General features: G+C 40.5%; 2 protein-coding genes across 3 annotated transcripts in view; both read left to right on the forward strand.

Annotated features, from left to right (window-relative positions):
- Positions 1-343: 343 nt before the first annotated feature.
- LOC310964324 (dynactin subunit 6-like) lies at positions 344-2,955 on the forward strand. The gene is made up of 7 exons (XM_083937407.1): positions 344-390; positions 671-735; positions 836-941; positions 1,046-1,134; positions 2,182-2,229; positions 2,430-2,569; positions 2,675-2,955. Exons 1-7 carry the CDS (start codon positions 356-358, stop codon positions 2,771-2,773), a joined length of 582 nt encoding a protein of 193 aa, XP_083793533.1. The 5' UTR covers positions 344-355; the 3' UTR covers positions 2,774-2,955.
- A 7,550-nt stretch (positions 2,956-10,505) lies between these two features.
- Positions 10,506-15,416, forward strand: part of LOC310964038 (RNA-binding protein with multiple splicing-like) — a 34,753-nt gene continuing 29,842 nt past the window's right edge. For both annotated transcript variants that reach the window (XM_083937019.1, XM_083937020.1), the window contains exon 1: positions 10,506-10,916. In XM_083937019.1, coding sequence (XP_083793145.1) covers positions 10,854-10,916 — 63 coding nt within the window. In that variant the 5' untranslated portion in view covers positions 10,506-10,853. The remainder of the gene's footprint in view (positions 10,917-15,416) is intronic.

Genomic DNA, 15,416 nt, shown 5'->3' on the forward strand with positions numbered 1-15,416 from the left:
ATACACTATACAGTAGTGAAATGAATAAATGGAATAATTCAGTTAAAAAAAAGACAGAAATAGTATATTGATATTACTTTCAGTTTATGAATATGAATGGTGATTTATAGGCCCTGTACCTAGATACAATTGATGTAAAACTCCTTTGTTGCTTAAGATAAATATTCAGTGTGGCCAGGTTAGTTATCGTTTAAACATATTAACACCTGTTCATTGCAGTATCCATAAAAATACAGTAGAGGGCAGCACAATCCCAGGCTTACTTATTTTCCAGACAAACGTAATCAACCCTGAGCTCCAACTCTGAACCAGGATTAATAATCAACTATCGATATATTTATTCACCATCGCGAGGATGTCAGACGCCAAGCAAATCATGGCACAGAAAAGGTAGATAACTACATTTGATCGGCGTTAACCTTTTATATTATGAGTTATTTAAGCTCTAAGAAAAAAAATGTCGTTTAAACTTATAATAACAATCCTGCAAAATCACCGGTGGCAACACCCTTATTTATATATAGGTCGCACAGACAGTAATTACCAAGATACTTTTTTGCTGACATTGTAACAGTCCAGTGATGATCAGCTTTTTATTCTGCCTGTGATGCAGCTTTAATAGTAATAGTGTTTCATTAATTTTATTATTTTATAATCCATTTTCTCGCAGTGCTAAAGTTGCATCCGGAGCTGTTGTGTGTGTTGAAAGCGAAATAAGAGGAGACGTGACCATTGGTGAGAATCGCTTTTAACTAATAAGTAGCACCCATTTGTCTCATTTCTTATCCAGCAGCTGTATGCTCCAATAAGACACGACATGTTTGCATTTTTACAGGTGCTAGAACAGTTGTCCACCCCAAAGCACGGATCATAGCAGAGGCAGGGCCTATTATCATTGGAGAGGGTAATCTGATAGAGGAGCAGGCTCTTATTATTAACAGGTAGGCTGCAGTGTGTGTATTATTATTATTATTATTATTATTACAGCATAATTTCCCTGTCTGATCATCACAGTTTCACCTTATCTATGTGTTTTTGTCTGTAGTTATCCAGAGAATATCATGCCAGACACTGAGGGAGTGGAGCCAAAAACCATGACAATTGGGGCCAATAATGTGTTTGAAGTTGGATGTGGTATCCTTTACATACTTATAACAGTATGGACATGTGACTGAATGTGTCTACAGAAATACAAAAGACGTGTTTGAGGTCATTTATAAACCTACAGTTTGTCCACCAGAGAGCAGTGATAAGTTTATTCCAGCTGTTAATGTCCCACTCGGCATATGGTTATAATGGTCAATATATGTTCTCTTTTAAAAAATAGCCTACTAATTCATAGTGGTGGGAAGTTACTAAGTACTCTACATTTACCCTACAGTTCACCCCAAAATAAAAAATACAATTGTTTCCTCTTACCTGTAGTGTTATTTACCAACCTAGCTTGTTTTGGTGTGAGTTCACCGGAGCTAGCTTCGTGCTACAGCCCATTGATGTTTACATCTGCGTGGTGATACGGTTGTAAGAGTGTAGTTCGGTAGAAAGAAAATAGTGCCCAGAAAACTGCTCACAACCAGGTCTGCGGATTAGCAAATTAATTTTCTTATAGTTCCATTATATTCAAGTGAAATCAGACATCTATGTGTATTTGTTTTTTATTTTTTGGATTAACTGTCCATTTACAGTAAGTCAGGTTTGAGGTAGGCTACTTGTACTTTACGTAAGTATTTCTTTTCTTTTGGTTTTACTCCAACTTCTCTCCACTACATGGCAAAATAAAATGTTTTATACTTTTTGAATTATAGTTACTTTTGACATACAAAAAAAATACATGTTTATGTTATGTTTACATACCTTTGGCTCCATAATTACAAACTACAACATGAAATGCTAGTGAAAACAACAGCACAATATAATGTAGTCTAAAAATACAACACTTTGGCAGCAGTCAGTCAGCCTAATGAGAACTTTTCATTTTGATACATTTTACTGATAGAATATGAATAGGTATAAGTTATAGCTACTATACTTTTCCGTCAGAAACATTTTCAAGTAAAACACATTTACATATAATGTAGTATTTTTTACATTATTGTCTTGGTACTTTTACTAAAATAAAGGACCTCAGTACTTCTTCCACCACCTATTCACAGGTTTGAATCCTTAATGATTCTGTCACAGTCTCTCAAGCTTTGAAAATTGGAGACAACAATGTGATTGAGTCTAAGGGTAAGTATACACTATCATAGTAGATTTTCTGAACCAGATGACCCAGACATACTACTATAGATGGCATAAACAGTATGATGAAGTTGATCCATTTATTCTGTCCAACAGGGGATATCATCAGATTGGCCAATCCCAAATTCCATATCCCTTAAGTGTATTTTTCTAAGAAAATGCATCTTTCTGCTCATATTATATCCCAGCTGATCTTGGTAGAAACGTGATCCTGACCAGTGGATGCATCATTGGCGCGTGCTGCCAGGTCAACACGTGTGAGGCCCTGCCAGAGAACACGGTTGTGTACGGTTCAAACTGCCGCCGTGTGCAGAGTGAAAAGCCACAGGTCAGTCTCTGTCGATGCTTGTTTATGCCTGCGAGTCACAAACTTTTGCTTGTGTGCAGGTTTGTGTAACCGGGAAAGGATTTTTTATTTATTTTTATCTCGCAGCCTCAGACTCTGCAGCTCGACTTCCTCATGAAAATTCTGCCCAACTATCACCACCTGAAGAAGACGGTCAAAGGAAACAGCACACCTGTGAGAAACTAACATGAAGTTGGATCCAGAGGGATTGTACCTCCTGCAAGCATCCGCACCACACACTGACTCAATTCCCTCAACTTGCACTTGTCTTTCACTTTAATGTAGTTCCTTAATGGAATACCTCTGGCAATGAAACGGCCATCACACACTCACATCACATTTCTTTGTTCTTAAACACGTGACAATTTCTGGTTTTGCACTTTTGCTTTCAGATCCATATTACAACTATTTATGACACATTTGGACCTGAAATAGTAAATCTCTTGTGCCATTGCCATTGTAATGTAAATCAATCATGCTCATATGTATTTATATTTGTTCCAATAAAGGTACAAAAAGATTGCAATAAAGATTCTTATAAAATTGTGTTTCAGCTCATATTACTCAAATTATTTTATATTTGACCACAAGGAGGGACTATTGAGCAGCTGTTTGTTTGTTCTGTAGTCTGCTCTGAAGGCTTTGTTTCATCAGGTGATATAAAATGGCATGTATTAATAATCGGACTAAATATATCAATATGATATGTTTCTTGTGTTAAAAATAGTCATAAAATCAAGTTTATGGGTCTGAAATAGTCACGACAAATGACATGCATTAGTGATTCAGCTGATTTACCAAGTGCAAATAGCACCAATTATGCCTACATAGATAACTCTGGGTGTGGTATTCCCTATCTTAGATTTGGTGGTAGCTAGTCCTGTGCCCTCGCACTGGGGTTGCCAAATCAGTGCCATGGGAATTCCACACAGAGCCTGGTTTATTATAATTGACACGGCTAGGGTAGTAACTTGCATTTCTACTGCAGCATGGTCCTGAATAATGCCTGGTGCTCCCCTCCTCACATCTGAGCCCCTTGGGTGGTGCTCCCATCTGTGCCACAGCCTTGCAGATTTGGGTGCGGATAGATGTGTGTGATGGAGAGCCAGTGGCACATAACAGTCTGAAACACCTGGCATAAAAACATTCAGCTATTGCAGTTGTTTTCCTTTAAACTCTTGTAGCTGTAAAAAAGCTCAAGGCCAATGCTCTTGGTCTTCAGAGTTTGAAGGCTTTGTGTCGTGCTCAGTGGGCAGGGCACTGCACAGTACAGCAGCTCCCTGTAGGAGGCCCACAGCTGGTGTCGCATGCTGCCAATACTCATTTGAACATGTCACGGTGGAGTCCCACAAGGAGTCCACATCAACCAGGGGCTAATTATTTCAGCAGCGAAGTGCAGCCGAGGCCACGTCTAGGCTCCTTTCTGTTCTCACTTGTTCTGTTTTTTTCCTCACAACCATCATTCTTATTTTTGGGTGCTGCCAAAGCGTCAGTTTACCTTAATATGACAAGGAAGACAGATGCTGGGCACAGTTGCACGGATGTGGAGAGTGACAAGGGCCTCATGGGGGGGCAAGTGTGGCCTTTAATAAGCGCTAGGTTTTTAGAGAGGCAAAATGGCTATGATGATAGCAACTCATGGCAGGAATTTGAGAGGAAGTTCAAATGTTGTTCTATATTTGGACGCAGTTATTTATACCCCTCCGTTACTGTACTGTTGTGAAACTGAATTATCCAGCTTCCATTCGCGAGTTAAAGGGACTTGTACATCACAGTGGTATTTGCTTTTCCTTTCATAGGATTATCTCAAGTCAATATTTGGCTTTTGCTACAATAAGCAGCATTCTCTGAAGAGTCAATAATATCTTATCATAAACAAAGAGGGTAGTTTGAGATTTATTTTGCACTGGGTACTGAGGAAGTTGGTGTAACAATGTGACTGAAACTCACATTTCTCCACCATGTATAGTCAAATCAAACTATGACTTTATAAAAAAAGGATACACTATTATGGTCTGTGTTTCCAGCAGTATACAGTTCAAGTCTGGGTGTAGTCCACCACAGTCGGTCATGGTCAACCAGGCCACCAGTTGGAAAGAGGATAAAAGCTTTCTGACAGCTGACCTTTGCCTCCAGGTCCATTCCACCTTTAAAAAGTGAAATGTGACCTATAGGCCGCAGTGACTTCCATTGCAATCCCACAGATATAATTAATTTCATCACAACAGGGACCCTGAAACACTGGACGTCAGGCCTTTTTAGCCACGGTAGCGGCATGGCTCCGTGAATGGGAGTGTCTGTCGATTGGTGCACCATTTTGGTCCAGACTGAAATGTCAGCAACTATTGGATGGATTGCCATGAAAATCTATACAGATAACCATATTCACAAGAGGATGCACTTGTGGTTTTGACATGACAAGTACAAGATGTAGCAAAAAGAAAATCTTGGTGGTACAAGATTTAAATACAATGTCAGTACAGACAAATACACAGAGAAAAACACAGAGAGAACAGTAGGAAGCAAATACACATTTGTTTTTTACGCACACACACATTGTTCAATAAAGATTAAAGGCGGGGGAAAGACAAAGACCTCAGGGTTTAAAGTTTAACCTTTTATTGGTTCCACACTGCACAACAACAGAGAAGACGTACCTTTACGTTCTTTCCTTTGACTGCTTCAATACATTTTAGGACCACTCAAAAGCATTCAAAGGTAACATTATAGTCCATTACATAGACCTGTGTCAACATCTGGGAATGGTAAGCCTAGGAGACATACTTAGCATGGTCTCTTCCCCTACTCAACTCTTTCTCTGCCTGAACCATGAAAGCTTTTAGTACAGTTTCCATTCATAGCAACTGTATTCCATTTTTGCTCTTCAGAAACCTATGGGTGATGGTCACGGAGACTACGTCCATATTTGATACAGTTCATAGTACAGATGTTCATGTTCCCAGATGATGAAACCCACTGACTTTGGTGATCCCCTTCTTTTCCTCTAGCGCCACCATGAGGTTGACATTTGTGGCTTTGAATGAAATGTCCCGAAAACTGTTGCATGGATTGCCATTAAATTTAATACAGACATTCATATCCAACTCAGGATTAATGGTAGCAACTTTGGTGCGCCCCTGATTTTCTTTCTAGCATCATCATCAGATCAAAAATGTTTTTTGTCCAAACTTTGATTCGTAGACCAAATTTGCTAATGTTAGCAAGCTAGAACTAAGATGGTAAACATTTTACCTGCTAAACATCAGTATGTTAGCATTGTGATTGGACAGTAAGAATGTTAGCAAGTTGATGTTAGCATCTACCGTAGCTCATAAGTACAGCCTCTCAGAGCTGCTAGCATGGCTGTAGACTCATAGTCTTGTTAAAACATAGGAATTTATTGCAGCAAATGGCATCCTATCCCCGCAGACTGTACAGACACGCTTGAAATGGTAGAAAGGAAAGAGAACAACCTAGACAATGAAAAAAAGAGCTGGTAATGTCATTTAATATGATTTCTATGTCACACACAGGTTGAAGAAACAGAGCTTTGGTTGTGAAGCAAACTCAAACAAAGCACCAAGCCTCTCTGGGCCAATTAGTGTGGGTCAATCTGACCACAAATTGCTCATTTGTGATCTTAGAAGAAGATCAAGGGCCACTAAGCATAAGGGAGGGACGCTGTGTATCAGTAAGTCAAAGGAATGGAATGGCCTGGCTCTAAGCCCAATGAGAGCCACTTACCCCACATCACTCAAAAGGGTGAAGTGTGTTGCTCTGCCAAACCCAGAGCTGCTGTCAGGGCTACATGCAGGCCTGTTGCTTTTACAGATGACCTCTAGATGGATTGCAACATTGTTCTACTGCAATTTTTTTCTTCTCGGTTGTTTTGGAGGAAGTTAGTGACCATGGAGAGCAGTGGTGAGGAGTTTGCTTTGATACTGAGTTGCAGGAATGCGAAGAAAAAGTGAAAGGGGAAAAGCAAGACATCTCTAATCTGACTGCAGACTGAGCAGATTGCAAAAACCGCGGGGGTCCTTCCTCAGGGATCCACCACCGGTCAATACATCGACATTGTGTCATGATAGATTTGTGTTTTTGTGCTCATATCAAGCTGGCTTTTCTGCTATGAGTCAGTGATCCAGAAGATGATGTTGGATCAACTGATTTTTTTCTCGGCCCTGCCTTTGTGCCAGCAGAGGGTCTTGCAATATAGTTGAAATGATTGTTATCTGTGCAACAAATAGATCAACAATAGCAATAACAATAGATGTCTTAAAGATCGGTTAAACATTATGGCGTTATATATAGAGAAGATTTCTACTTTAATGTTTGTAACATTATGCTAAATATGTGACGATAACCATGCAGCTTATTCGGACCGAATAAAATGATTGGTCAGACTTTGATCAGAAATTTGTTGAGAATTTAATATCGATGAGTTTCAAAGTTTACAAAAGAAAAGGGTGAAAATGCCAGAAAGGTAAGAATTGCTAGCAAGTCTGTTTATAGTCTTTTGGGAGTTAAGGTTCAGGCATACTTTTGTGTTCTGTGTCCGTGGACATCTGTGGAGTCATCTTGACTACTTTAGATCAAGGAGTTGCTTTTAGTGCTAAAAGGCTTTCTGAAATACTCTTTGACTAAAGTCCTAAAACTAGTACTGACACACTCATTTCTCAAAAAAAAGAATGACTCCTAAATCAGGAGCCACTTTAAGCCTTTTTAGATTTATTTATGGGAATACGGACCCAGGCATCCGGCCCGTGGATACTAATGCTAAGCTGAGCTAACCAGCTGCTGGTTGTAGCTTCAGTGAACAATCATGACATTGGTGTAGATCTCCTCACGCAAGAAAGCAAATAGGCACATTTCCCAAACCTATTCCTGTCCATAATGTGAAATTATCAAACATTCAACTCACTTCCTTAACCAGCCAACATTACTGCATCTTGTTAAACTAGCTGTGTCTGGATAACACAAAGATATCTTCATGTAAGGCTGGACCGTGTCAAAGCTCCCTGACATGTTAGCCAGGACACCGTGACCAGACTGTCTCCTAGCTGCTCCTCTTTTCCTTCCCCCACTCTGCGTGTGTGTCTCTGTGTGTTTTTTGTTCCCTCCCTCTCCGAGCATCAGACCACACAGCTCAGCCCTGAGACCTGTCAAACACAGCTGGGACATCTCCCCCTTTTCTCCCTCTCCGACTCCTACCCTCTCCTCCTCCTTCCTACCCCCCCTTGCTCCCCAGACTCCAGCAGTAAGCTTTGATACAGGGGTGTTGAGCAGCAAGGGGAACATTTCCATTTTTATCTGCTTCGAAGACTCCGAGACCCTCCTCCCTCTTTCCTCATCTCAAACTGCTTCTCATCAGCATAAAAGAATCAGCCATGTCCCTCCTTCATTGTGTATGCTTCAGGTGCAGTGTAATTGATACAGACATGATCTGGGAGGGGAAAGAGTAGAAATCTCTGCGACCGATTCACAATGACTGGTTTTCCTTTTTATTGTTGCTTTTGAGGTGCAAGTTCAGCAAAAGTGACTTGCTCTGTTTTCTGCACTGGCTGTCATAAAAAGCGAGCGTCTGTCCCGCGCAATAAATGTCATGCAACATATAGTCAAAGTCTCCACTACTGTCAGCTCTTGAACTTTTCATCGCGAAATACAAAGAGAGGCAGTTGCTCAAAATAAATGTTTTGAAACTGTGGGGGGGGGGGGGGGGGGGGGCGTTCAAGGGCTGCCTTGTCACCTGATCGCTGCTTTTAAGGCTGTTTTGCACCCTGCACTGTAGACAATAATAGGTGCGCCAAACTTTTGAGTGTTTGCTCATCTCCACTGTTGTTGAGACATCACTTCCATAGCTCCAGGGCCTGGCTTTTGCCCAACTCGAAGGTAATAAATCAAATAGTCTTGGGTGAGCTCACAATGGATTAGCGCAGCTTGTTATCATATACAAAATCTTGAGCAATGTAGGTGTTGTCTCCAGTACCTCCTTACATGCACAACCTGCCACGGCCTTTGTAAATCCAGAAAGAAATATTCGTAATCAGTGTGCGAGGAGATGTACCGAAACCACAAAACTACTCGGAGGGGCCACGAAGTGATAAACCAAGAGCCACGCCACGTGAAATGTATTAAACAGTCAGGTTGATAATTGTCTACCGCTCTGTACCTCTTTACAGATGATGAATTATGCTGAGGGCTACATTTCAAGAGGTTGAGACAGAGAGAGAAAGAGAAAATACTCCTGACTGTGCAGGGTACAGCTTGTGATGCCAGATTTATGACCGAAACTGATAGCATGTAATGCAGCTTGAAGGTTAAACAGTCAGCAGGTTGAGATATAGAAAAATTACGTGACTTTTCAAGTTCACATGTAAATAAAATTGTATGGAATGTTCCCAGGAAAGTACCTCATAAAATACATTTAAAGAAGGCATACAAAAACAGAAATAACTCTTAAGTTACAATGTAAGCCATATGTGCCCTGTAAAATCATAGTAATCAGATTAGTCAGATTACAAATGCAATGTTTTGGCATCAGGTGTCTATTGACCAGAAGTTAATAAACTTGGAGTTGGAATGCAGACTAAAAGCTAGGTTCGTTTGATCAGCCCGCTCCATGTCAGTGATGAATCATACAGGGTAACGACTAATTTGGACTAATCAATTAATTTTACAATAGTTTTAACGTTGGCCAGTCTTCAACTGAAAGTCTTTCTTTGAGTGGTGTGTAATGGATTAGCTAGCGATCAACTCAAAACGATTCCTTGTTTCTGTAGCCCAACAACAGACAACCCTGGCAACCCTGCCGGCCGCTATTGGCTGCTACAATGGAAACAAAACATGACAGAAAGTCATTGTCAAACCCGTCAAAAAAGAAAGATAAAAATATTAATTCAGACTAAATATATTTTTTTATGGGAAAGAAATACTTTCATTCTGTGTATATGGGTATTTTTTTAATTTTTTTAAAATATACAGCTTTTATAATAAAGATTCTACATATTCAAGCTTTAACATAATATTTGGCAGGTACTTATTTCTATAATACATTACATTTATATTATTAGGCCCCGTTTACACGTACAAGGTTATTTTTGAAAACAGAGACCTTTCCCTGCGTTTGTGACCTTTGTGGAAAAGCAAATGGATAATTCGCCTCTCTGAAAACGATTCTTTCTGAAAACGATTCTTTCTAAAAACTCTGGTCTCACATTTGCATGTAAACAAAAAAAAAACAAAGTTCCCGGCAGCCGACGTCAGAGTATGCCCCAGAACTTGCCCCTGCGTCACAGGTGCGACCTTTGTTTCCATTTTCATTTGGCTGTTGTGATCATGAGTCATTGGCTAACGTGGGCTTGAGCTTCTCTAAACACTGCCATTAGCATGCTCTCTACGGCATAGTTACACGGGTTCGTGTAAACACATTTTTTTGTGAAAACGCACAGATTTGCACGATGTTATTTTTGAAATCATAGACGGTGAAATGTCGGTTTTTATGAAAATAGCCGGCCCCGCGTAAACGTAGCCTTACACTCAAACAGGACGTGACACTCATGGTTAAAACAATGTATGGTATAAGTACCCTGTGTACAGTGTAGAAGTATAAAAGATGAATGTTTGTTTTAAAGCATAAGCCAGGGCAGGATAGAAATCACACTGTAGCCTAATAACTATTGCAGGAATGTTGCAGTGACTAAAATAACATTCAGCTGCTCTTAAAAAGCGATTGGTAATTGCCACTGGTTTTCCACTGGAGCTCTGAACAGCACTTGATAAAACTTGACGAAGCCCAGCCGTAGACGGTGCATCCCTCCCACTACCCCACCCTAAACCCCACCCTCTCTCCCTCCCTCACGCGGAGATGGAGAGAGAAGTTTGCCTGCAGCGCAGTCCAGTGAACATCTACCGTGTTTCATTCGGGGGAACAGCAACAAGAGCCTCCGGAGAAGCTTTCCAGGGAATGCTGAGGAATACACCGACCGCACAGAAACAGCAGCACTCCCAGCTGACTTTTTCCCTCTTAAAAAAACAACAACAAAGAAATCTTTCCGCATCATTGATGTCGCCAAACTAGTGGGAAGCTCGGGTCAGTAGGACAGGCGGACGCACGCGGACTGTTGTCTGTCGGAGGGTGCTTTTCTTTCAAAAAAACCCAAAACAAAACCAAATAACAATTGGGTCCCGGAAACGAACAGAGCGCGACAGAAACGAAAATAAAGAAGAAGACAGTCCGAGTGAAAGTGAGAAAAGAGTCCGGCTCAGAATGAATAACAACAAAACCGAGAAAGAAAACGAGCAGAGTGAATTCACCAACCACGAAGAGGAGGTACGTACCCGCACGAGAGCACTTACCTGCTGTCTTCATTAAAATAGGTCGGTCCGTGACCCGCAACGACGTCTTATCAATACATCAATAGCGTGTTTTTCGACCACCATAGCCTACTTTGTTACTGTATCACTATAGCATTCATATGAGCTTTCTCTAGTGGTGTAAAATAACTGTCTAGTGGAACATTTTATGTGCTGCAACCGAGTGTCTTACCTTGTAAAAGTTGCAAGTGTTATATTATTGGACCTACTTTATTGCGCACTCATAACATTTATTATCTGGTTACCCTAAAGGGAGTGTAACATTCTTTAATTAACAAAAGTGTGCACCTGCCATCTAATATCCCCTTCATTTTTTGTTTAACACTTATCATATTTTTCTCTTTTCATATTTGTCAACTATCATACTGGGGGCGTGCTTCTTTCTTTCTTCTTTTTTTACACTATGTACCCACAAAAAAGTAAGAAACAGTGCAGGACTCCATCATTGATAAATGAATAATACGTAGTCCTTGAATACCTATATTGCGGATATAATGATAAGTTACCTGCACAGACTAAAGTGTTGCCAGTCCTGGCTTACTGTACCATGAAGCTAGACTTCACACAACACTGAAAAGCGCTAGTAAAGGGAATTCAGGGCCAAGGAGCAAATTAGTTTTCACTGAAGCTGAGGGAGCAATTGAAGTTCAAACAACTGCTGCTGCAACATGTACGCAATAAGTCTTTGTTACCCAGACCTATTGCATTACAGTCAGGCAAGAGTAGCCTCTCCGCCAATATGACTTAATTACACCTTAACACACCATCGTTTTTGCAACAAAAAAAAGTGAGCCAAATGGTGAAAAAGTATTTTCTCTCTAACATGCCAAATAAGAGCCCAATTTCTTCCTCTGTGAACATCGTACAGTCCGGATGCATAATACCTCTTTCTCTGTAAATAAGTTGTGCTTTTTGCGTGAGGTGGTTTTCTTTGGCACGGCGCTGTCTCCGTGTCAGACGACAGCCTTGTTATTTCAGAGCTCCACACATCCGCAGCCAAGTGATGTAAGAAAGGTATATTGGATTATATCAGATATTTCTCTTGGAGCAATTCGATTAAGGCTCAGTGTACTGTTCGTCACTTTGTAACTGAATAGCCAAACATACCCTGCCTGATGTAATACCATATTTGGTCCACTGTTGAGGTAACTATGGATGCAGGGAGTAACTGTAGCACCGCAGCAATGAGAAACAGAGTAGAGACCTGACTTCTTGGAAACAAGATGGAGAGTTTCGGTTCATTCACCTTGTGACCTTATGTACTCAGTGTGGTACTGCAGTATATCAGAGCCTGTATACTGTATGTACCAGCACATGACCCCCAGGCTGCAACTAATGATTAATGTCAACATAGATTAACAAATAATCTGACACTTATCTTGTCTGTGAATTGAATTGATGTTGTAATACCGTATGCTGGCCCACACTACAAAGATATTGAACTCAAAGTTGTATTAAACAGAGAAAAGCAGCAAAGTCTCACATTTTAGAATCTGGAACCAGCATTTGCCTTTAAACGGTTGATTGATTATCGACAAATCACTACACGGCTCAACGTCTTTGCCTCAACTGGAAGATTATTATCATTTCAAGCAAAGAGGACAAAACATTAAAATAACTTGATTTATTTCCAACTATCCTCTCATACATTGGTCAGTACAGCAGCTTTGTTTTCTGTGAAACAATTGGTCCCTTAATAGACGATTATCGACGGAAAATGACCTTACAATCCTCAACTGTTTTGATAGCCGTTTAGTATTTTCAGTAATTGATACTTTATGACGTATAGACCAAACACTTAATGGAATAATCTTGAAACGAATTTGCAGATTAATCGACAATAATCAGTCGAGGATCATCATCAGTTGCTCTAGCTCTTCAATCCCAGTTTGAAAATTTCTGTGATGTCCACACACACACACACACACACACACACACACACACACACACACACACACACACACACACACACACACACACACACACACACAGAGTAATGGCCAGATTAATCTAATGGTTGTGGAAATGTTTGGAAACCTTCCAGACCGGCGGGGACTTAAATTTACTTGGTGAATTAACGTAAGGTTAGACAGCATCACTTTATCTTTTGTGTAATGATGTGTGTTGCATGCAGAGGAGCGTCAAGTGTTGGGGATACTGTTCTCACACCTTACACACACACACACACACACACACACTCACACTCACACATAAGAGCAAGCGTGGAAAGGTGCAGTCACACATACTTTTGCAGGCAGGTGTGCACACAAAAATACGCACAAGACTAAAAATAATGTGACTAATCTCTGAGTATGACTTGCAATTTTCCCCCATCATGATTCATGGAGGTTAAATTAATTCTCGTCACATAAATAGAGTTTGAGATAAGAACAATGAAACTGCTTCATGGATGATCCAGTGACTAAGCGACATTTTCAACTGTTGTGTTTCAGTCTTTTAACACTTCTCCTGTCCAGATCGTCTGTGCGGAAACATTCATAGAAGCACTGAATGGAAAATGCCAAACAGCTTTGTGCTTAACAACACTAAAGTAACCATAAACTATGACCTTATGAGAGCCAATCTTTAACAGCCTTGTTAGTATGACTCTCACATGCTGAACAGCAGCACCCCCCCCCCCATTGCACAGTGTAGTATGCGACTCAATGGATCACTGATTTGCACCAGTAAAGCGCCGTAGCGAGCTTGGCTTCTCATGCTTGCTTCATCGCTCAACCTCACACGCCATCATCACTGTACACTGCAGCTTGATGATGCTTAATGTTTATCTTCTGTGGACCAGTGCTCACCAAACATGGTCTTGTTGCAGACAAGGTATGCAGGTTTCAGCCCCCGCAGCATCTAATCTTGTGAGCTGGTTTGATAAGCTTTATTATCAGGTGTTCTGGATGCTTTCACATACTGTGGCACTCAACGCCCGCTGGTGTAGTCGAGGTGACTTACCCTCTCTGACATGGCGAATGTCAAAGATATGTCTCCATCAGCTGTGGTTTCCAGGCCTTGTATGGGCAAGAGACCTGGAGGACTCTTCAGAGTAGATTTGATTTTGGAAAAGTGAGATGGTTTTAACAGATCCATTGTAATGTGAATGTTTGTAGTGTTAAGTGAGTAGTGAAGCGGAGTTAACTCATAATGACTGCGGTGAGGTGACAAATTCCAGGCGTGTTTGAATTAGCAGGAAGGTAGCATTTCATGACAGAGCGCACGCAGTTCGGCAAAAGTTAATCATACAAAGTAGAGCTTGGCGATTTATTAATAATTTCCAGACGCCCACCATCACCCCGGCAACTGGAGATTGCTGATGTATTCGCCCAGGTGTGTGTGCGCAGCAGTGGCAACCCTGTCCGAGTCGCACAACAGGAGCTCATTCTTCTGAGGCAGACCATCAAAGTAGCTGAATGAAATGATAACAACTGACACACAAAACAACAACCGGCCATTGCCAATAGCCAATATACACTAATATCAAGACTTGATCGATTTGATCAGTTGAAATAAAATAGATCGGCAATTATATTGATTGTTAATTAATTGTTAAGTAATTTTTCAACTATAGCAAACACTCTCAAGCTCCAATGTCTAAAATGTGATTGTTTGCTCTTTTGCATTTTATATTGAAAATCTTTGCTTTATGGATTAGTCGTTGAAAAAAACAACTTTATACATTTTTTTTTCGTGGCAACATTCACGAACATGCATGCGAGGCCGGACCGTCTATCATAACTGATCCAGTAAAGAGCCGCTGTGGTTTTTATTCCAACCAAGCAAGAACACACCTGACTAGACTTATTCAACCAACTGAATCGCCTTCACACAGTTGGATTTTTGGATCAGGTGTGTTCTTGCTTGGTTGGAATGAAATCCTGCAGCCCCAGCGGCCCTTTACTGGATCAGTTTGAGACACCTGGTTCTATCACAACAAACAACAGAGAAGCTCAAATTACAACACACACACAGAAGAAAAGTGTCTGCATGCTCTGCTCAGGACACCATTACTCCACCATATCTTTACACAGAAAATTGTTCTTTGCTACTATATTAATGTTCTGAATATTGTGTACGGTATCTTTTAGGCGACTATGATGGGCATTTTTCTCTATTTTATAGAACGAACAATTAATCAAGCAAAGTAATCCGCAGATTAATCAATAATGACAATATTCATTAGTTGCGGCCCAAATTTGAATGATCAGCTAATCATTTACATCATTTATCAAGCAAAAAGTGTCAAAGCTTTGCTCCTTCCAGGTTCAACAATAGAGAGTTTCATCAGTGTTGAAAAAACAATCATTTATGAATTTTTTAATTATTTTTTTGTGTAAATGTAATAGTACACAGTGAAGTACAGATTGTGAGTACATGGAATGCATCATGGTTAACCAAGTGACCTTACTAAGCTCGATCTTTAACCTCCTTGTTGTCAATTTCCCTCAAG

Source organism: Echiichthys vipera, assembly GCF_963691815.1.
Source record: "Echiichthys vipera genome assembly, chromosome: 22".
NCBI classification, from domain to species: domain Eukaryota; kingdom Metazoa; phylum Chordata; class Actinopteri; order Perciformes; family Trachinidae; genus Echiichthys; species Echiichthys vipera.

Bases quoted from the DNA above. Each gene is read 5' to 3' on its own strand.
- LOC310964324 (XM_083937407.1), top strand. From the start codon at position 356: ATGTCAGACGCCAAGCAAATCATGGCACAGAAAAG. The intron at 942-1,045 runs GTAGGCTGCAGT...TTTTGTCTGTAG, and splicing joins CAGGCTCTTATTATTAACAG to TTATCCAGAGAATATCATGC. The intron at 2,570-2,674 runs GTCAGTCTCTGT...TTTATCTCGCAG, and splicing joins TGCAGAGTGAAAAGCCACAG to CCTCAGACTCTGCAGCTCGA.